The 22,327-nt window shown below is 48.2% G+C and overlaps 1 protein-coding gene across 1 annotated transcript; it reads right to left on the bottom strand.

Moving 5' to 3' along the window:
* Positions 1 to 1,516: 1,516 nt before the first annotated feature.
* On the bottom strand, positions 1,517 to 22,197 carry snf8 (SNF8 subunit of ESCRT-II). Its single transcript, XM_070864047.1, has 8 exons — positions 21,915 to 22,197; positions 15,260 to 15,310; positions 14,987 to 15,125; positions 14,135 to 14,239; positions 10,653 to 10,725; positions 8,557 to 8,698; positions 5,858 to 5,932; positions 1,517 to 2,375 (listed from the first exon to the last, which is right to left on the bottom strand). Exons 1-8 carry the CDS (start codon positions 21,966 to 21,968, stop codon positions 2,238 to 2,240), a joined length of 777 nt encoding a protein of 258 aa, XP_070720148.1. The 5' UTR covers positions 21,969 to 22,197; the 3' UTR covers positions 1,517 to 2,237.
* Positions 22,198 to 22,327: the final 130 nt, after the last annotated feature.

The raw sequence follows: 22,327 nt of genomic DNA, 5'->3' as shown, positions 1-22,327 counted from the left end.
GGAGTGATTACAATCGAAGATGCTCAAGAGGGCAGAATTAGAGGAGCGCAGACATCTCAGGGGGGTTGTGGGGCTGGAGGAGATTAGAGATAGCGAGGGATTTGAACATTTTGAAATCGAGGCATTGCTTAACCGAAGCCAATGTAGGTCAGCGAGCACAGGGCCAGCTTACAATTGCACAACGCAGGAGGCCATTCGGCCCACATGCCTGTGCTGGCTCTTTGAAAGAGCTATCCACTTAGTCCCACTCCCCCCTGATCTTTCCTACTTTACAACAATGACAACACTTCAACAGTACTTCACTGGCTGTAAAATGCTTTAGGATGTCCTGAGATCATGAAAGGCGCTATATAAATGCAGGTTCTTTTCTTTCATAACCCTGCCAATTTCTTAATTCCCTTTTGAAAGTTACTATATTGAATGTTTCCACCACCCTTTCAGGAAGTGCATTCCAGATCACAACTCACTGCATAAATAAACTTCCCATCTCCCTGCCACCCCCCCCCCCCTCCCCGGTTCCTTTGCCGATTACTGCCCCTTCTGCCAGTGGAAACAGTTTCTCCCTATCTACTCTATCCAAATCCTTCATAATTCTGAACACCTTGAATTAAATCTCCCCCTTAACCTTCTCTGTCCGAAGGAGAACAATCCCAGCTTCTCTTAATTTCTCCACATAACTGAAATCCCTCATCCCTGGTACCATTCTAGGACATCTCTTCTGTACCCTCTCCAAGGTGAGAGCGCGCATTACTTTTACAAGAGATTTTTCTGCTGGGATCTCTCCTGTGAATGCAGCAGATTGATCTTGGGGTAGACGGCAGATTCTGCCAGCTGTCCAGTACCGTTTGCATGTGTGGATGGCAATTTCCAGGCAGACTATTCAACCGTGAGAGGCATGACACTGTCCTCATTTGACACACACACACACAGATTCAGGACAGGGTCACAGGATACTGCTCAGCAGAAGGAACCCTGGCTGATTTTAATTACCTCCCCCGCCCAGCAAAGCTCCGAGACCATGGAGGGACTGGAACATACCAGTATGAGAATTTTAAGAATCGAAGCTAGCAGTGTTGACTGAAAAGGCTGCCCATTTCCTTCTCCTCCGGCACTATGGAAAGGGAGCTTCATTTCTGGCAGCTGCTGGGTTGCAGTTTGCACAATGAAAGCACTGCATTAGTTTGTGGAGCCAGGCAGAGACAGCAGCTGCCCAGAGGCAGGAAGAAGATATTCCGAGGGTGACCTAACTCGGTCAGCTCAACTGCTGGGCGTGACACTTTGATCGAGCTAAAAGCAGGTTTGAGACTGCCGCCTGCCTCTGGGCACCGGTTCGAGCCGGACTTAAAGGAGCAACGGGAAAGCCCAAACCTTTGACAGCATTGAGCTGCTGTCGGGAGTCAATCGTGTAACAAGTGCTGGCTTTCCGCAAGCTGCCTGTAGCTGGGTTTATCAATCACAGGGAAGTGAGGACTCAACACTTGGTGCAAAAATAAAACCCTCTTACCATTGTACCTGGTTTGTTTTCACAAAATTTAATTGCAGCTTTTGAGTTACAAAGCACAACTGCTGGTGACAGGGCGGTTCCCATTTCTGGCACAGACTCCTCCCCCAGGGGAAACAGGAAGTGTTTAGTCATGATACGTGATGGATCAACTCGTTTGTATTACTGACACAATTACAAGTTTTAGTATTTCCGTGGACCGAGCCAGATCTTCCTGCAGGTCAGCCTCCTGACTCTGAGCCATAGCACCATCTCTTGGCCTGCAGTTCTCTGAAATACACTAGCGAATTAAGATTTTTAACCAGATCTATAATCAAATGACATCTACTTACTCCCCCTCTACCTCTCTCTCCCTCCACCCCTCCCCCTATCTCTCCCCTTTCCTCCCTCCCCTCTTCCTCCCTTTCCCTCCATCCCCTTCTCCTCCCTTTCCCTCCATCCCCTCCTCCCTTTCCCTCCAAAATTCAAACTCTGTCACTAGCATTTTAAAGCCCAATCACCTCTGCGCACAAACTCAATTAGCCGAGTTGTAAACACTGGGAGAACGATCAACCATATAACTCTGCAAGTATCAGGTATAACAATACTAGAAGTTACCACTGCAATAAGACCCTTAGCGAGCCCAGAATTTGAACATTGACAGTTTTACACTAAACTTTGATGCTAGTACCAGAACTCTAAAAAGTCAAGTTACAGACTTTTTTCCTCCTTGCCCAGTTTGAAATTTTTATTTTTCTCATGGCAAGCTTTCATCAGCTTCTTCCGGAGTGACGTCCCGGGAGTATAGATCGGAGAAGAGTGCAGGCAGCCAGTACTGAGGCTCCTCGGGAGCCTGTTTGTCAATCCACGCCAAGCCTTCCTTCAACAAGTGCTCCTGAAAGAGGTTAAAAGTTTTATAACCCGAAGGTTTTATGACACAGTTCACATCCAACTTGTTGACTACATGTTCACTGCAATCTGCCAAATTCCCAACCTCCCACATTGGGTAATTTAATTACCCAGGGAGTGGTGAGAATGTGGAACTCGCTACCACAAGGAGTGGTTGAGGCGAATAGTATCGATATATTTAAGGGGAAGCTGGATAAACTTCTGAGGGAGAAAGGAATAGAGGGACACAAAAGCAAAATACCATGGATGCTGGAATCTGAAATAAAAACAGAAAATGCTGGAAATACTCAGCGGGTCAGGCAGCGTCTGTGGAGAGAAGCAGAGTTAACGTTTCGGGTTGATGACCCTTCGTCAGAACTGGTGAATGTTCGAAAAAAACAGATTCTTGAGGAGTACTGAAAGGGGGAGGGGAGGAAGGAACAAAAGGGAAGGTCTGTGATAGAGTGGAAGGCAGGAGAGATTAGAGAGATAAAGGGGTTGACGGGCCAAATTGAAATGGAAGAGACGTATATGCTGATAGGAGGCTCGTGTGGAGTATAAACACCAGCATGGACCCGTTGGGGCTGAATGGCCTGTGTCGTGCTGTAAACTCGATGTAATTCGATGCAACTTGCCACGGTGACAAAATCGTGAAGGATCCAAGATGTGTGATCAAGTCCTGTTCACAAACAGCAACATTTAAAGAGGAACTAACGGAACATATTGTATGGAAGCTTTCCGACAGACCCACGTCTGTCCGATTGCAAAGTATAATCCACCAAAGATTTTCCTGGTTATGCTTCATACTCAGCCTTCACATTGCAAGTGGCCATTCGCTGACTAATTATCTGCCGTGCACAGGTCCAGGGTGAACGAGATCACCAGGAGCGAATGGCAACGTGAGACCCAGCACTTTAAGAACTTAAGAAATAGCAGGAGTAGGCCATACGGCCCCTCGAGCCTGCTCCGCCATTCAATAAGATCATGGACTCAGCTCCACTTCCTCGCCCGCTCCCCATAACCCTTAATCCCTTATCGGTTAAGAAACTGCCTATCTCTGTCTTAAATTTATTCAATGTTCCAGCTGCCACAGCTCTCGGAGGCAGCAAATTACACAGATTTACAACCCTCGGAAGAAATTTCTCCTCATCTCAATTTTAAATGGGCGGCCCCTTACTCTAAGAGTATGCCCTCTAGTTCTAGTCTCCTCCATCAGTGGAAACATCCTCTCTGCATCCACCTTGTCAAGCCCCCTCATAATCTTATACATTTCGATAAGATCATCTCTCATTCTTCTGAATTCCAATGAGTACAGGCTCAACCTTTCCTCATAAGTCAACCCACTCATCTCCGGAATCAATCTAGTGAACCTTCTCTGAACTGCCACCAAAGCAAGTATATCCTTTCATAAATGTGGAAACCAACATGCAGTATTCCAGGTGTGGCCTCACCAATACCCTGTATAACTGTAGCAAGACTTCCCTGCTTTTATACTCCATCCCCTTTGCAATAAAGGCCAAGATTCCATTTGCCTTCCTGATCACTTACTGTATCTGCATACTATCCTTTTGTGTTTCATGCACAAGTACCCCTAGGTCCCGCTGTACTGCGGCACTTTGCAATCTTTCTCCATTTAAATAATAACTTGCTCTTTGATTTTTTTCTGTCAAAGTGCATAACGTCACACTTTCCAACATTATACTCCATCTGCCAAATTTTTGCCCACTCACTTAGCCTGTCTATGTTCTTTTGCAGATTTTTTGTGGAAGCCGTCCATTGCCAGTGGACACCATGGAACATCCAATGTTTTACAGAGAGGAATTATCAAACTATTGTCTAAATTTACTAATGGGCACTATTAGTTCATTATTTATTAGCAGTGCCCTTTTTATTCTTAGTATCAGCTGTGGCTCAGTGGGTAGCGCTATCTCTCGCCTGAGTCAGAAGGTTGTGGGTTCAATTCCCCACTCGAGACTTGAGCAAAAAAAAAATTTAGGTTGACACTCCAGTGCAGTACTGAGGGAGCGCCGCACTGTCGGAGGGACAGTGTTGAGGGAGCGCCGCACTGTCGGAGGGACAGTACTGAGGGAGCGCCGCACTGTCGGAGGGACAGTACTGAGGGAGCACCGCACTGTCGATAGGGACAGTACTGAGGGAGCACCGCACTGTCAGAGGGGCAGTACTGAGGGAGCGCCGCACTGTCGGAGGGGCAGTGCTGAGGGAGTGCCGCACTGTCGGAGGGGCAGTGCTGAGAGAGCGCCGCACTGTCGGAGGGGCAGTACTAAGGGAGCGCCGCACTGTCGGAGGGGCAGTGCTGAGGGAGCGCCGCACTGTCGGAGGGGCAGTACTGAGAGAGCGCCGCACTGTCGGAGGGGCAGTACTGAGGGAGCGCCGCACTGTCGGAGGGGCAGTACTGAGGGAGCGCCGCACTGTCGGAGGGGCAGTACTGAGGGAGCGCCGCACTGTCGGAGGGGCAGTACTGAGGGAGCGCCGCACTGTCGGAGGGGCAGTACTGAGGGAGCGCCGCACTGTCGGAGGGGCAGTACTGAGGGAGCGCCGCACTGTCGGAGGGGCAGTACTGAGGGAGCGCCGCACTGTCGGAGGGGCAGTACTGAGAGAGCGCCGCACTGTCGGAGGGGCAGTACTGAGGGAGCGCCGCACTGTCGGAGGGGCAGTACTGAGGGAGCGCCGCACTGTCGGAGGGGCAGTACTGAGGGAGCGCCGCACTGTCGGAGGGGCAGTACTGAGAGAGCGCCGCACTGTCGGAGGGGCAGTACTGAGAGAGCGCCGCACTGTCGGAGGGGCAGTACTGAGGGAGCGCCGCACTGTCGGAGGGGCAGTACTGAGGGAGCGCCGCACTGTCGGAGGGGCAGTACTGAGGGAGCGCCGCACTGTCGGAGGGGCAGTACTGAGAGAGCGCCGCACTGTCGGAGGGGCAGTACTGAGGGAGCGCCGCACTGTCGGAGGGGCAGTACTGAGGGAGTGTCGGAGCTGCCGTCTATTGGATGAGACACATTAAACAGCGGCGCTATCTGCCCTCTCAGGAGCTAAAGATCCCATGGCACTATTTTTACAAGCAGACGAGTAATCTCTGGTGTCCTGGCCAATATTTATCTCTCAATCAACATCACTAAAACCTGGTCATTTATCACATTGCTGTATGTGGGAGCTTGCAGTGCGTAAATTGCTGCGTATCCAACATTACAACAGTGACGACACATCAAAAAGTACTTCATTGGCTGTAAAGCGCTTTGGACGTCCGGTGGTCGTGAAAGGCGCTATATAAATGCAAGTATTTCTTTTTTTTTAAATAGTAACTTTCCAGCTACAAAGAGATCCATGTTTTGAGACAGAATCGAGACAATATTCTGCTCCCGGCTCAATGCCTTCACACCATTCCCTCTCGGTCAATCAGCCCAACCCTGATCATAACTGGACAGGACAGGACACTGTTAGAGAGAGCACACTGCAACAAGTGCACATACATACCAACACCTGGTTAGTGCGTTCACTCTCCCACTTCAGGCTGGATTTGATTTCGCTGACCGTCACATATCCATTCTTCTGTAAGACAAGTAGTGGATAAGTTAGACCTCTCGCCATCTTGTAACCAAACGTTTTCTGTGAAATGCAAGACTTGGGAGGAGGGTTTCACCCCAGTTTCTCTCGCTTGTGCCCTTTGTCAACATAACAAAAAAAACCAGATGATCTGGTCATTATCACATTGCTGTTTGTGGGAGCTTGCTGTGTGCAAATTGGCTGCCGCGTTTCCCACATTACAACAGTGACTATACTCCAAAAGTACTTCATTGGCTGTAAAGCGCTTTGTGACATCCAGTGATTGTGAAAGGCGCTATAGAAATGCAAGTCTTTCTTTTTTTTCTTGCTGCCCGCTCTCCGTGCTCAAATACATCTCAGCCAAAAGACGGCACCTCCGACAGTGCAGCACTCTCTCAGCACTGCACTGGAGTGTCAGCCTAGATTTTTTTCATTAGATTTTTGGACCCTAGAGGTATCGAGGGATATGGGGATCAGGCGGGAAAGTGAAGTTGAAGATTATTCATGATCTTATTGAATGGCGGAGCAGGCTCGAGGGGCCGTATGGCCTACTCCTTGTATTGTTATGTTTACAGTTTGGTGGCACTGTACGCCCTCCAGTAATTTGGCCTAAGCCTGCTGGGCAGTGAGTGTCACCAGGCCATTGGCCATGTAAGGCATCACAGTTTAGCGGGATCCTATCTTCAACCGATGGTCATGCAGATACACACTCCAGCAGGAGTCACTAGACTGTGATCAGGGGCTGGAACCTTTGCACACAACAGGTCCAGAGACCAATTATAGCAGCCCTTACAGTTACCACAGCTAACTCAGCACAGACCAGGGATCAAATATGGAATCTTTCTGGCCTGTGCGACTTCATTCCGCACACATCCGCGCTTCGACAGTGGCAGCTGTGGCTCACTAGGGAGAACTCTCGCCTCCGAGTCAGAGGTCGTGGGATCAGAGACTTGAGCACATAAATCTAGGCCGACACTCCCAGTGCAGTGCTGAGTGAGTGCTGCACTGTCAGAGGTGCCGTCTTTTGGATGAGACGTTAAACCGAGGCCCTGTCTGCTCTCTCAAGAGGACGCAAAAGAGGACGGCACTATTTCGAAGAAGAGCAAGGGAGTTATCCCCGGTGTCCTGGGGCCAAAATCTATCCCTCGATCAACATAACAAAAACAGATTATTTGACCATTATCACACTGTTGTTTGTGGGAGCTTGCTGTGCACAAATTGATTGCAATGTTTCCCACATTACAACAGCGACTACGCTCCAAAAAGTACTTCATTGGCTGTAAAGCACTTTGGGTCGTCCGGTGGTCGTGAAAGGCACTTTATAAACGCAAGTCTTTCTTTCTTTACCAATTAAGCCACACGTTTAAAATGGTTTTCCTTGGCTGCAGTACTCAGCCCAGAATAGGGAGTGACCGACTAGGATCGACAGACTGATCTGAAACGTGGATTTGATGAGGAAAAGAAAGACCAGGCAGCTGTGTAAGTCACAGTGCAGATTTTGAACAGGCAGAAAGGAGCGTCTCTCTCACACACGTAACCTCTTGCGCGTGCTATATTTAAATCACTCCACCATCGGCAGCCCTGCCTTCAGCTGCCTAGGCCCTAAACTCTGGAATTACTCCCTAAATCTCTCTGCCTCTCCTCCTTTAAGTCGCTCCTCAAAACCTACCTCTTTGACCAAGCTTTTGGTCGCCAGTCCTAATATCTGCTTATGTGACTCGGTGTCAATGTTGTCTGATAATGCTCCTGTGAAGCACGTAAGAATTAGGAACAGGAGTCGGCCCCTCAAGCCTGCTCCGCCAATCAGTAAGATCATGGCTGATCTTCCACCTCAACTCCTCTTCCCTACACTATCACCATATCCCTTGATTCCCTTAATATCCAAAAATCTATCAATCTCCGTGTTGAATATACTCAAAGACTGAGCCTCCACAGCCCTCTGGGGCAGAGAATTCCAACGATTCACCACCCTCTGAGTGAAGAGATTTCTCCTCATTTCAGTCCTAAATGGCTGACCCCTTATTCTGATACTGTGACCCCTGGTTCTAGACTCCCCAGCCAGGGGGAAACATCTTCCTTGCATCTACCCTGTCAAGCCCTGTAAGAAATTTGTATATTTCAATGAGATCACCTCTCATTCTTCTGAACTCTAGGGAATATAGGCCTAATCTACTCAATCTCTCCTCATAGGACAATCCCCCCATCCCAGAAATCAGTCTGGTGAACCTTCGTTGCACTCCCTCAATGGCAAGTATATCCTTCCTTAGGTAAGGAGACAAAAACTGTACACAATACTCCAGGTGTGATCTCACCGGGGCCCTTTATAATTGCAGTAAGACATCTTTACTCCTATACTCAAATCCTTTTGTAATAAAGGCAAACATACCATTTTGTTTTCTTAACTGCTTGCTGTACCTGCATGTTAACTTTCAGTGATTCGTGTACAAGGACACACAGGTCCTTCTGAACACCAACATTTCCCAATCTCTCACCGTATAAAGAATACTCTGCTTTTCTACTTTTCCTACCGGAAAACGTCTTGGGAGGTTTTACTACGATAAAGGCACAAGTTATTGTTGCTGTATCATCCCTCGGTCCAGCAGCCTCACAGAGCCAACGAGGTCACCTACCTCCGCAATCTGCAGTACCACTGTATGGTCCATGTTCAGCTCTGCAGGGACAGACTGCACTAGATACCTGCCTCCCATTGGGATAATACTGAAGCCGTTGCCCAAGGATTTCAGTTTCTTTATGGCCCGGATGAGATCGTCCCTGGATAAGGAAGGCAAGAGAGGAAGAGGATAGGTGTCAGGTCACAAGGAAACAAAGACCCATCCTCATTGGTTTGTGTGACCGGCTCGAGGGGTGAAGGGTGGTGTAATGTATTTGCTTCATGGCTTCTTTGCTTAAGAATTCATAGCAACACATTGCTATTAAGAACTAGTTGGTTTATTAACAAAGGTTTAACAATCACACTACACATTACCAGTTCATCCACTAGGCTCACAATCACCTGCCTCATCGTGGATCCCCTGAACACAAGACTCAATAAAACCCCAGCCAGTTGGGAACAATTACGTGACTGGCTAAGCCACAATGCAACAGCTCTACAACTCTTTTGGGTTGAAGACAATTAAACAATTAAATCAAGTACCCCCTGATTAAAGGGGGGGGGGGGACACTCCAAAAACTTTCAAACAAGTGCCCCCCTTGTTTTTTTTTGGGGGGGGCACTAAAAGCACAAATTATACAAGTGCCCCCTGGCTAAAACCCAGCACAATAAACCAATTAAACTTTAAAACATATAAAATCAAATTAAAATTTGGTTGCCGGGGGTGATGATGCACTCCAGTCCCCCCGGCGCCCACATCTCGCGGAAGGCCGCGAGCGTACCGATGGACACTGCGTGCTCCATCTCCAGGGACACCCTGGTTCGGATGTAAGCGTGGAAGAGAGGCAGGCAGTCGGGCTGAACGACCCTCTCGACTGCCCGCTGCCTGGACCGGCTGATGGTACCCTTGGCAGTGCCCAGGAGCAGTCCTACGAGGAGGCCTTTGGACCTACCCGCTCCCCTCCGCACAGGGTGCCCAAAGATCAAGAGTGTGGGACTGAAGTGCAACCAGAATTTGAGGAGCAGCCCCTTTAAATAATGGAAGCGGGGTTGCAACCTCGCACATTCTATAAAAACATGGAACACGGACTCTTCCAGACCGCAGAAATTGCAGGCGGCCTGGAAGCCCGTGAACCAACTTAAAAATTTGTTGCACGGGACTGAGAGTTCCAGACCCCCACTACCCTCTAGGTGAAGAGACTTCCCCTCTAAACCTTCTACCAATTACTTTCAATCTATGCCCCCCTCAGCAAAAATAAAGTACTAAATGTTTTAATTGGTCCTTTTCTCTTCCTGACGTCCCACTTATCTTTCAGGATCAATCCCGCTATACAGGGAAACAGCATTTCACAGTATTCTATCAACAGCAAGTCTAGACAGCCCTATCTGAAAAAGTGAAGAAAGCTGATTCCATAAATAATTTTAACAGCGAGTTGGACGGGTACTGGAGGATGAGGAACTTACAGGGTTACAGACAAAAAGCGGGATTTAAAAAAAATAATAATTCACAGGATATGGCCATCACCGGCATGGCCAGCATTTATTGCCCGTCACTATTTGCCCTTGAGATGCTGCTGCCTTTTACAACTGAGTGTCTCGCTGGGCCATCTCAGAGGGCAGATAAGAGTCAACCACATTGCTGTGGATCTGGAGTCACATATAGGCCAGACCGGGTAAGGGCGGCAGATTTCCTTCCCAAAAGGACATTAGTGAAGCAGATGGGTTTCTACAACAATTCAGTAGTCACATGGTCACTATTAATGATACTAGCTTTTCATTCCAGATTTATTTAATTTATTTTGAATTTAAATTCCCCAGCTGTCGTGGTGGGATTTGTAGTCGTGTCTCCGGATTATTAGCCCAGGGCTCTGGATTACTGGCCCAGTCACATATGCTACGTTGTGTGACTGAGCATGACTGTTCTTTCAAAGAGCCAGCACAGGCACGATGGGCCGAATGGCCTCCTGTGCCGCAAGTTTCCATGATTCGATTCAGTCTAATCCCGGCCGATTTTGGTTCTTGAATGATAAACAGCTAGTCCCATGGTAACGAGGGCTGGGACAGACTTTAGCAGCCGATTCCTTCGCTTAGTCAGGGGTTCCTTGCTGTACTCACTGACTGACGTCCTGGGCAAACTTGCCTCTTCCTTTCAACACGCGCTGGTGCAGCTCATCCAGCGTCATCAGACCTAAAATGAAAGAAAGACTTGCGTTTATATGGCGCCTTTCACGGCCACCAGAGGTCTCAAAGCGCTTTACAGCCAATGAAGTACTTTTTGGAGTCTAATCACTGTTGTAATGTGGGAAACGCAGCAGCCAATCTGCGCACAGCAAGCTCCCACAAACTGCAATGTGATAATGACCAGATAATCTGTTTTTTTTTGTTATGTTGATCGAGGGATAAATATTGGCCCCAGGACACCGGGGATAACTCCCCTGCTCTTCTTCCAAATAGTGCCATGGGATCTTTTACGTCCACTTGAAGGGGCAGACTGGGCCTCGGTTTAACGTCTCATCCGAAAGACAGCACCTCTGACAATGTGGTGGTGCTCCCTCATCACTGCACTGGAGTGTTAGCCTAGATTTTTTGTGTTCAATCATAGAAATTTACAGCAAGGAATGAGGCCATTCGGCATCGTGTCCGCGCCGGCCGACAAAGAGCTACCCAGCCTAATCTCACTTTCTTGGTCCGTAGCCCTGTAGGTTACGGCACCTCAAGTGCACATCCAAATACTTTTTAAATGTGGTGAGGGTTTCTCCCTCTACCACCCTTTCAGGCAGTGAGTTCCAGACCCTCACCATCCTCTGGATGAAAACATTTCCCCTCAAATCCCCTCTAAACCTCCTACGAATTACTTTAAATCTATGCCTTCTGTTTGTTGACTTGTATTCCATGGAGTGGGACTTGAACCCACAACCTTCTGACTCAGAGGCGAGAGTGCTGCCCACTGAGCCACAGCTGAGACCAGCTGACCTGGTGAAGTGAAGGATACACCAGGAGAAGTTTTCCCCAAGCATTAGAATCATTCTCGCACCAAGTCCCACTCACCCATCACCCCTGTGCTCCGCTGTCCTGCATTGGCTCCCGGTCCGGCAACGCCTCGATTTCAAAATTCTCATCCTCGTGTTCGAAATTCCTCCATGGCCTCATCCCTCTCTATCTCTGTAACCTCCTCCAGCCCGACAACCCTCCGAGATCTCTGAGCTCCTCCAATTCTGGCCTCTTGCACATCTCTGGTTTTCATCGCTCCACCATTGGCGACCGTGCCTTCAGTTGCCTGGGCCAGAAGCTCTGGAATTGCCTCTCTAAACCTTTCTTTCTCTCTCTCTCCTCCTTCAAACCTGTCCTAATATCTCCTTATGTGGCTAGGTGTCAGATTTAGTCTGGTAACGCACCTGTATAAGAACATAAGAAATAGGAGCAGGAGTAGGCCATACGGCCCCTCGAGCCTGCTCCGCCATTCAATAAGATCATGGCTGATCTGATCATGGACTCAGCTCCACTTCCCCGCTCGCTCCCCATAACCTCTTATCGTTTAAGAAATTGTCTATTTCTGTCTTAAATTTATTCAATGTCCCAGCTTCCACAGCTCTCTGAGGCAGCGAATTCCACAGATTTACAACCCTCAGAGAAGAAATTCCTCCTCATCTCAGTTTTAAATGGCCGGCCCCTTATTCTAAGATCATGCCCTCTAGTTCTAGTCTCCTCCATCAGTGGAAACATCTTCTCTGCATCCACCTTGTCAAGCCCCCTCATAATCTTATATGTTTCGATAAGATCACCTCTGAATTCTCATTCTTCTGAATTCCAATGAGTAGAGGCCCAACCTACTCAACCTTTCCTCATAAGTCAACCCCCTCATCTCCGGAATCAACCTAGTGAACCTCTTCTGAACTGCCTCCAAAGCAAGTATATAATTTCATAAATATGGAAACCAAAACTGCACGCAGTATTCCAGATGTGGCCTCACCAATATCTTATATAGCTTTTATACTCCATCCCCTTTGCAATAAAGGCCAAGATACCATTAGCCTTCCTGATCAATTGCTGTAACTGCATACTATCCTTTTGTGTTTCATGCACAAGTACCCCAGGTCCCGCTGTACTGCGGCACTTTGCAATCTTTCTCCATTTAAATAATAACTTGCTCTTTGATTATTTTCTGCCAAAATGCATGACCTCACACTTTCCAACATTGTACTCCATCTGCCAACTTTCTGCCCACTCACTTAGCCTTTCTATGTCCTTTTGCAGATTTTTGGTGTCCTTCTCACACATTGCTTTTCCTCCCATCTTTGTATCGTCTGCAAACTTGGCTACGTTACACTCAGTCCCTTCTTCCAAGTCGTTAATATAGATTGTAAATAGTTGGGGTCCCAGCACTGATCCCTGTGGCACCCCACTAGTTACTGGTTGGCAACCAGAGAATGAACCATTTATCCCGACTCTCGGTTTTCTGTTAGTTAGCCAATCCTCTATCCTTGCTAATATATTACCCCCAATCCCGTGAACTTTTATCTTCTGCAGTAACCTTTTATGTGGCACCTTGTCAAATGCTTTCTGGAAATCCAAATACACCACATCCACAGGTTCCCCTTTATCCACCCTGTTCGTTACATCCTCAAAGAATTCCAGCAAATTTGTCAAACTTGACTTCCCTTTCATAAATCCATGACGACTCTGCCTGACCGAATTTTGCTTTTCCAAATGTCCTGCTACTGCTTCTTTAATAATGGACTCCAACATTTTCCCAACCACAGATGTTAGGCTAACTGGTCTATAGTTTCCTGCTTTTTGTCTGCCATCTTTTTTAAATAGGGACGTTACATTTGCAGTTTTCCAATCTGCTGGGACCTCCCCAGAATTTTGGTAAATTACAACCAATGCATCCACAATCCCTGCCGCTAGTTCTCTTATGACCGAGGCTGCAAGCCATCAGGTCCAGGGGATTTATCTGCCTTTAGCCCCATTATCTTACTGAGTACCACCTCCTTGTGTTAAGTTCTTCCCCCCCCCCCCCATAGCCCCTTGACCATCCACTATCCAAATATTGTTAGTGTCCTCTACCGTAAAGACTGATACAAAATATTTGTTCAGAGTTTCTGCCATCTCCATGTTCCCCATTATTAATTCCCCGGTCTCGTCCTCTAAGGGACCAACATTTACTTGTATACCTGTATACAAATGCAGGTTGTTGCAGGCAGGGCTAAGGAGGTCTGTACCATACAACAGACACTCCTTCCTGATAGACCCCCTCGCCCCATTGCATTTAATCTCCCTTCTTCCTTGATATAATTCCTCAGGCGCCAACAGCCTTTACGCCGCAGATCATTCTCCACCTTTGCGCCTCAACAGCAGGCAATTCACCTGTGTGAGGCATCACAGCTCAGGCTGATGGTGGCCACACCCACCACCCACATCAAACTAGTTAATAAAGTTCCCAAGTACTTTAAAACTAAAGGTTCTGCCCTTTCGAGTCTTATAACCGTCTGCATTGAGAAAGCAAGTGTCCAACCTGGTTAAAGTGCATTTAAATCTCCACGCATGACCACAGCACACACACTTGTGCAAGGCATAAAACTAATTGAGAGTTTCACCTCCGTTTCTGTGTTTCAGAGCCAGACACACTTCAATAATCTGCACTCCCAGCTCATAGTAAAAGTCTCCAACGCCCAGCATCTCAGACCAGAATCCTTTCCCAGCTGCATATAGGAAATTAAAGAAACACGTGTAAATATCAGAAAAGAAACATTTTAAAAATTGATACTACAATTCATTTTTGTGTGATTTTTTTTTTTGTCGTGCTGAAGGAGATCAGTGCTTGGGAACAGAACCCTTAGCACATTCTCCCACATAGCATCACTATCAAACACTCCCCGAGACTAAAGCTTCCTCTACACTGTCCCATCAAACACTCCCAGGGTAGTTACAGCACAGGGTTAGATACAGAGTAAAGCTCCCTTTACACTGTCCCATCAAACACTCCCAGGGCAGGTACATCACGGGGTTAGATACAGAGTAAAGCTCCCTCCACACTGTTCCATCAAACACTCCCAAGGCAGGTACAGCATGGGTTAGATACAGAGTAAAACTCCCTTTATACTGTGCCATCAAACACTCCCAGGGCAGGTACAGCACGGGTTAGATACAGAGTAAAGCTCCCTCTACACTGTCCCATCAAACACTCCCGGGGCAGGTACAGCACGGGTTAGATACAGAGTAAAGCTTCCTCTACACTGTCCCATCAAACACTCCCGGGGCAGGTACAGCACGGGTTAGATACAGAGTAAAGCTCCCTCTACACTGTCCCATCAAACACTCCCGGGGCAGGTACAGCACGGGTTAGATACAGAGTAAAGCTCCCTCTACACTGTCCCCATCAAACACTCTGAAATCTGGGGAGGTGGGAAGCCAAAGAAAACTGGAGAGAGATGAATAAAGAGGGTTACACGCGAGAGGATCCACTCCGATTGTTGCACACATGTCCTGAAACTGAACTCGAAACTGCGAGCTTTTGCGAATCTCTTGCTTGTGCTTGCTGGCAAATTCCTCCAGATGTGTCTTGAACATTTCCAGCTGCTTTGACATCTGCGAAGAGCAAGAAAAATTCAGAAACGATAACAAGGGCCACCTGTACAAGGAGGCAGAGAAACTAAACACGTCACCCTCAGACAGTGAAACGTTCATTAATTGGGTTTTAGCTCAGGGTAACAGGCACTAACCTGAGCCAGCTGATCTTCAGCCATCACCGTTCCTCTCTCTTTGTACTTGGCCTAAAGCAAATCCAATTAATAAACATTAGGCAGTAGAATAACACTGCGCGATTGACAGATTAAGAACGAAAGCAAAGAAACATACAAAATTCTTACAGAGCTCGACAGGGTAGATGCAGGGAGGATGTTTCCCCCGGGCTGGGGAGTCTAGAACCAGGGGTCACAGTCTCAGGATAAGGAGTCAGCCATTTAGGATTGAGAGGAGGAGAAACTTCTTCACTCAGAAGGTGGTGACTCTGTGGAATTTTCTACCCCAGAAGGCTGTGGAGGCTCAGTCATTGAGTATATTCAAGACAGAGATCGATAGATTTTTGGATATTAAGGGAATCAAGGGACATGGGGATAGTGCAGGAAAGTTGAGTTGAAGTCGAACATACTCATGGTTGAGCCGCGATCTTATTGAATGGCGGAGCAGGCTCGAGGGGCCAAATGGCCTAATCCTGCTCCTATTTCTGATGTTGAAGTCTTGCATTTCTATAGCACCTTTCACCACCTCAGGATGTCCCAAAGCGCTTTACAGCCAATGTAATGTAGGAAACGCAGCAGTCAATTGCGCACAGCAAGCTCCCACAAACAGCAATGAGATAATGACCAGATAATGAATTGGTTTCTTTTTAAACATAATGTTAATTGAGGGATAAATATTGGCCAGGACACCGGGAGAAAGCCCCTGGCTCTTCTTCAAAATACTGCCATGGGATCTTTTGCATCCACCTGAGAGGGCAGACGGAGCCTCGGTTTAACGTTTTAGCTGAAAGATGACACCTCCGACAGAGCGGCGCTCCCTCAGAGATGTCACCCTAGATCTTTGCCGAATGCCTCCAAAATGCGACTCCGTACTACAGTGCACCAACAACAGTATTACAGTGATCTGCAAAACCCCTTTCCATCAATACTCCGTCGCTAAGCCTTGTCTTCCTGCTCCACACTCTTCTGCAGGCCAATAGGCTCAAGTTGCTAAACCTCCATGTGTGGCCCGAGAAGGTGACTGTTGGTGGGCAATTCAGACCAGAGGCGAGACTGGTCTGATCGGATGTCCAGCCGAAATCACTGAATGGTGACCAGGAGCGGGGACCCTGGCTGATTTACTACCCCCTCCCAACGCCCTGGGCCAGTCAGGCCAATCCAACTGCTGCTGAATGCGGGACCAGACTGGGGCGTGCCTGGTCTCCGTGACTCAGCACCATTTACCTCGAGTCCCACTCCAGGCACCTGATTGTATAATCCAGGCTGACACTCCGAGGGCAGTGCTAAGGGAGCGCCGCACTGTCGGAGGGGCAGTGCTGAGGGAGGGCCGCACTGTCGGAGGGGCAGTGCTGAGGGAGGGCCGCACTGTCGGAGGGGCAGTGCTGAGCGAATGCGGCACTGTCGGAGGGGCAGTACCGAGGGAATGTCGGAGGGGCAGTACCGAGGGAATGTCAGAGGGGCAGTACCGAGGGAGCGCCGCACTGTCGGAGGGGCAGTACTGAGGGAGCGTCGCACTGTCGGAAGAACAGTACCGAGGGAGCGCCGCACTGTCGGAGGGGCAGCACTGAGGAGCGCCGCACTGTCGGAGGGGCAGCGCTGAAGGAATGCCGGCTTTAAGATGAGACATTAAACCATGGCACTATTTCGAAGAAGAGCAACAACAACAACTTGTATTTATATAGCGCGCTTAACGTTGTGAAATGTCCCAAGGCGAGTCACAGGAGTATTACAAGATTAAAACATTTGACACTGAGCCATATAAGGAGAAATTAGGGCAGGTGACCACAAGCTTGGTCAAAGAGGGAGGTTTTAAGGAGCGTCTTGAAGGAGGAGAGAGAGGTAGAGAGGCGGAGAGGTTTAGGCAGGGAGTTCCAGAGTTTGGGGCCCAGGCAACAGAAGGCATGGCCACCGATGGTTGAGCGATTATAATCAGGGATGTTCAAGAGGGCAGAATTAGAGGAGCGCAGACATCTCGGGGGTGGGGGGGGGGGGGGGGGTTGTGGGGCTGGAGGGATTACGGAGATAGGGAGGGGCGAGGACATGGAGGGATTTGAAAATAAGGATGAGGATTTTGAAATCAAGGCGTTGCTCAACCGGAAGCCAATGTAGGTCAATCAAGCGATACGGGGATCGAGCGGGAAAGTGTTGAGGTCGAAGATCAGCCATGATCTTACTGAATGGCGGAGCAGGCTCGAGGGATCGTATGGCCCATTCCTGCTCCTAATTCTTATGTTATTGTGTTCTGACTCAAGAGGCGGGAGTGCTATCTGTGCAGCCGGACCCAGCACCATTGATTTTCCCTCCAAGATGCTTGTCCTTCTCTCACCGATGTTCGAATAGCTGAGCGATAGAGGGCCGTCCCTCTCCTACTGAGGAGATGATGCGTTAACATGCTCCACTTTGGTGGAGTTGAGGCAGAAGATCAGCCATGATCTTATTGAATGGCGGAGAAGGCTCGAAAGTACAAATGCCCTCCTCCTGCTGCTAATTATTCTGTTCTGCCCTGCTTAGTGCCCCAAGAAACCAAATCCTTTATATGTACAGTGTACCCACGGTTATAATTATCACTAAACACTGCCTGTGATTTTAAGAAGTATTCCTCTCTGATGCCACTAACAATAGATAGAAACACATTAAAATACTGTGCAATATTATTTTGTTTCAGTATTTACCAGGGAGATAAGAACATAAGAAATAGGAGCAGGAGTAGGCCATTTGTCCCCTCAAGCCTGCTGCACCATTCAATAAGATCATGGCTGATCTGATCATAAACTCAGCTCCACTTCCCTGCCTGTTCCCCATAACCCTTTACTCCATTATCGCTCAAAAATCTGTCCATCTCCGCCTTAAATATATTCAATGACCCAGACTCCACAGCTCTCTGGGGCAGAGAATTCCACAGATTTACAACCCTCAGAGAGAAGACATTTCTCCTCATCTCAGTTTTAAATGGGTGACCCCTTATTCTAAGTCTATGTCCCCTAGTTTAGTTTCCCCTATGAGTGGAAATGTCGAGCCCCCTCATTATCTTATAAGTTTCAATAATATCACCGCTCATTCTTCTGAACTCCAATGTTTATAGGCCCAATTACTCAACCTATCCTCATAAGTCAACCCCCTCATCACCAGAATCAACCGAGTGAACCTTTTCTGAACAGCCTCCAATGCAAGTATATCGTTCCTTAAATACGGAGACCAAAACTGTACGCAGTACTCCAGGTGTGTCCTCATCAATACCCTGTACAGGATAAAACAGGTGTCCATGACATTGGATGATGAGATTAGTAATGAGATAAGTGTATTTAAAATAAAAAGAGGGGATATATTAAACAAACTAATCAAACTCAGAGGATAAAACCCCTGGTTCGGGTGGATTGTATCCACGCATTTTAAAACAATCTAGGGAAGAGCTAGCAGAGGCATTACTGCACATATTTAATAATTTGTTAGAAAAAGGTGTAGTGCCAGAGGACTGGCGGATAGCTAATGTAATACCTATGTTTAAGGGGGGATAGGACATATCCAGGGAATTATAGACCAGTCAGGTAGCAGGAAAAATAATAGATTCACTACTAAAGGGGAAAATAGAACATCTAGAAACCAAAAATATAATAATGAATAGTCAACATGGATTTCAAAAGGGAAAGCCTTGCTTGACCAACCTCACTGAAGTTTTTGAAGAGGTAACAGAGAGAGTAGACAAGGGTAATGCAGTAGATGTAATGTATCGAGATTTTCAAAAGGCCTTCGATAAGGTGCCCCATAATAGACTGATGAACAAGGTCAGAGAATGCAGAGTCAGGGGACAAGTAGCAGAATGGAGAGCTAGCTGGCTTCAAGGCAGAAAGCAGAGAGCAGGGGTAAAGGGCAGCTATTTACAGTGGCAGAAGCTGGTTAGTAGTGTTCCACAAGGATCAGTGCTGGGACCAATAGATTGTAACTGGAGGTAAGGGAGAATAGATTGTAACTGGGGGAAAGGGGGGAATAGATTGTAACGGGGGGAAAGGGGGGAATAGATTGTTAACTGGGGGAAAGGGGAATCGATTGTTAACTGGGGGAAGGGGGAATAAGATTGTAACTGGGGGAAAGGGGGAATAGATTGTAACTGGGGGAAAGGGGGGAATAGATTGTAACTGGGAGAAAGGGGGGATAGATTGTAACTGGGGGAGAATGGAGAATAGATTGTAGCAGGGGGAAAGGGGGAATAGATTGTAGCAGGGGGAAAGGGGGAATAGATTGTTAACTGGGGGAAGGGGGAATAGATTGTAACTGGGGGAATAGATTGTAACTGGGGGAAAGGGGAATAGATTGTTAACTGGGGGAAGGGGGAATAGATTGTAACTGGGGGAAAGGGGGATAGATTGTAACTGGGGGAAAGGGGGGATAGATTGTAACTGGGGGAGAATGGGGAATAGATTGTAGCAGGGGGAAAGGGGGAATAGATTGTTAACTGGGGGAAGGGGGAATAGATTGTTAACTGGGGGAAGGGGGAATAGATTGTAACTGGGGCAAATAGATTATAACTGTGGGAAAGGGGGAATAGATTGTAACTGGGGGAAAGGGAGAATAGATTGTAACTGAGGGAAAGGGGAATAGATTGTAACGGAGGGAAAGGGGGGATAGATTGTAACTGGGGGAAAGGGGGATAGATTGTAACTGGGGGAAAGGGAGAATAGATTGTAACTGGGGGAAAGGGGGGAATAGATTGTAACGGGGGGAAAGGGGGGATAGATTGTAACTGGGGGAGAATGGGGAATAGATTGTAGCAGGGGGAAAGGGGGATTAGATTGTTAACTGGGGGAAAGGGGGGAATAGATTGTTAACTGGGGGAAGGGGGAATAGATTGTAACTGGGGCAAATAGATTGTAACTGGGGGAAAGGGGGAATAGATTGTAACTGGGGGAAAGGGGGAATAGATTGTAACTGAGGGAAAGGGGAATAGATTGTAACGGAGGGAAAGGGGGGATAGATTGTAACTGGGGGAAAGGGGGATAGATTGTAACTAGGGGAAAGGGGGATAGATTGTAACTGGGGGAAAGGGGGATAGATTGTAACTGGGGAAAGGGGGATAGATTGTAACTGGGGAAAGGGGGATAGATTGTAACTGGGGGAGAAGGGGAAATAGATTGTAACTGGGGGAAAGGGGGGAATAGATTGTAACTGGGGGAAAGGGGGGAATCGATTGTAACTGGGGGAAAGGGGGTATAGATTGTAGCAGGGGGAAAGGGGGATTAGATTGTTAACTGGGGGAAGGGGGAATAGATTGTTAACTGGGGGAAGGGGGAATAGATTAAATAGATTGTAACTGGGGGAAAGGGGGAATAGATTGTAACTGAGGGAAAGGGGAATAGATTGTAACGGAGGGAAAGGGGGGATAGATTGTAACTGGGGGAAAGGGGGATAGATTGTAACTAGGGGAAAGGGGGATAGATTGTAACTGGGGGAAAGGGGGATAGATTGTAACTGGGGAAAGGGGGATAGATTGTAACTGGGGAAAGGGGGATAGATTGTAACTGGGGGAGAAGGGGAAATAGATTGTAACTGGGGGAAAGGGAGGAATAGATTGTAACTGGGGGAAAGGGGGGAATTGATTGTAACTGGGGGAAAGGGGGTATAGATTGTAGCAGGGGGAAAGGGGGATTAGATTGTTAACTGGGGGAAGGGGGAATAGATTGTTAACTGGGGGAAGGGGGAATAGATTGTAACTGGGGCAAATAGATTGTAACTGGGGGAAAGGGGGAATAGATTGTAACTGGGGGAAAGGGGGAATAGATTGTAACTGATGGAAAGGGGAATAGATTGTAACGGAGGGAAAGGGGGGATAGATTGTAACTGGGGGAAAGGGGGATAGATTGTAACTAGGGGAAAGGGGGATAGATTGTAACTGGGGGAAAGGGGGATAGATTGTAACTGGGGAAAGGGGGATAGATTGTAACTGGGGGAGAAGGGGGAATAGATTGTAACTGGGGGAAAGGGGGGAATAGATTGTAACTGGGGGAAAGGGGGAATCGATTGTAACTGGGGAAAGGGGGGAATAGATTGTAACTGGGGGAAGGGGGAATAGATTGTTAACTGGGGGAAGGGGGAATAGATTGTAACTGGGGCAAATAGATTGTAACTGGGGGAAAGGGGGAATAGATTGTAACTGGGGGAAAGGGGGATAGATTGTAACTGGGGGAGAATGGGGAATAGATTGTAACGGGGAAAAGGGGAGGAATAGATTGTAACGGGGAAAAGGGGAGGAATAGATTGTAACTGGGCGAAAGGGGGGCAATAGATTGTAACTGGGGAAAGGGGAACAGATTGTAACTGGGGAGAATGGACAATAGATTGTAACTGGGGGAGAATGGGCAATAGATTGTAACTGGGGGTAAGGGGGGAATAGATTGTAACTGGGGGTAAGGGGGAATAGATTGTAAATGGGGGTAAGGGGAGAATAGATTGTAACCGGGGGAGAATGGGAAATAGATTGCAACTGGGGGTAAGGGGGGGAATAGCTTGTAACTGGGGGCAAGGGGGGAATAGATTGTAACTGAGGGTAAGGGGGGTAAAGATGGGGACGGGGGGATAGGTTGTAACTGGGGGGAAAGGGAGCAATATATTGTAATGGGGGAAAGGAGAATAGATTGTAACTCACTTCCGCAAGTTTCTTCTTGGCGATGGCGCCGGCTCCGACTCCCCTTCGGTGCATCTCAGCGGAACCTGCGCTCGGCGGTGGGGACAATGAGAATGATCAGGTCCCAGTTCCCGGCTCCCCGATCAGCTCGCCTCCCAGCCCGGCTCCCCCCGCTCAGCTCCCGGCCCCGACGCTGACTCCATCCGCCTGCGACAGCAAAACAAACCCCGCCCCGAGCCGCAACATCGCGACCGGCAATCCGCAATTCCCCTCTCTCCGCTCTCTTCGAACCTCCGCTCTTCCCGCTCCCTCCTCTCTTCCCGCTCTCTTCTCTCTTCCCGCTCTCTTCCACCCCCCCCCCACCGCTCTCTTCCACCCCCCCCCCCCCCCCACCGCTCTCTTCCACCCCCCCCACCGCTCTCTTCCCCCCCGCC

This window comes from Pristiophorus japonicus, chromosome 21, assembly GCF_044704955.1.
Source record: "Pristiophorus japonicus isolate sPriJap1 chromosome 21, sPriJap1.hap1, whole genome shotgun sequence".
Taxonomy (NCBI): Eukaryota; Metazoa; Chordata; class Chondrichthyes; family Pristiophoridae; genus Pristiophorus; species Pristiophorus japonicus.
The sequence above is the reverse complement of the archived record's forward strand: the minus strand, read 5'-3'. Positions and strand labels throughout refer to the sequence as shown.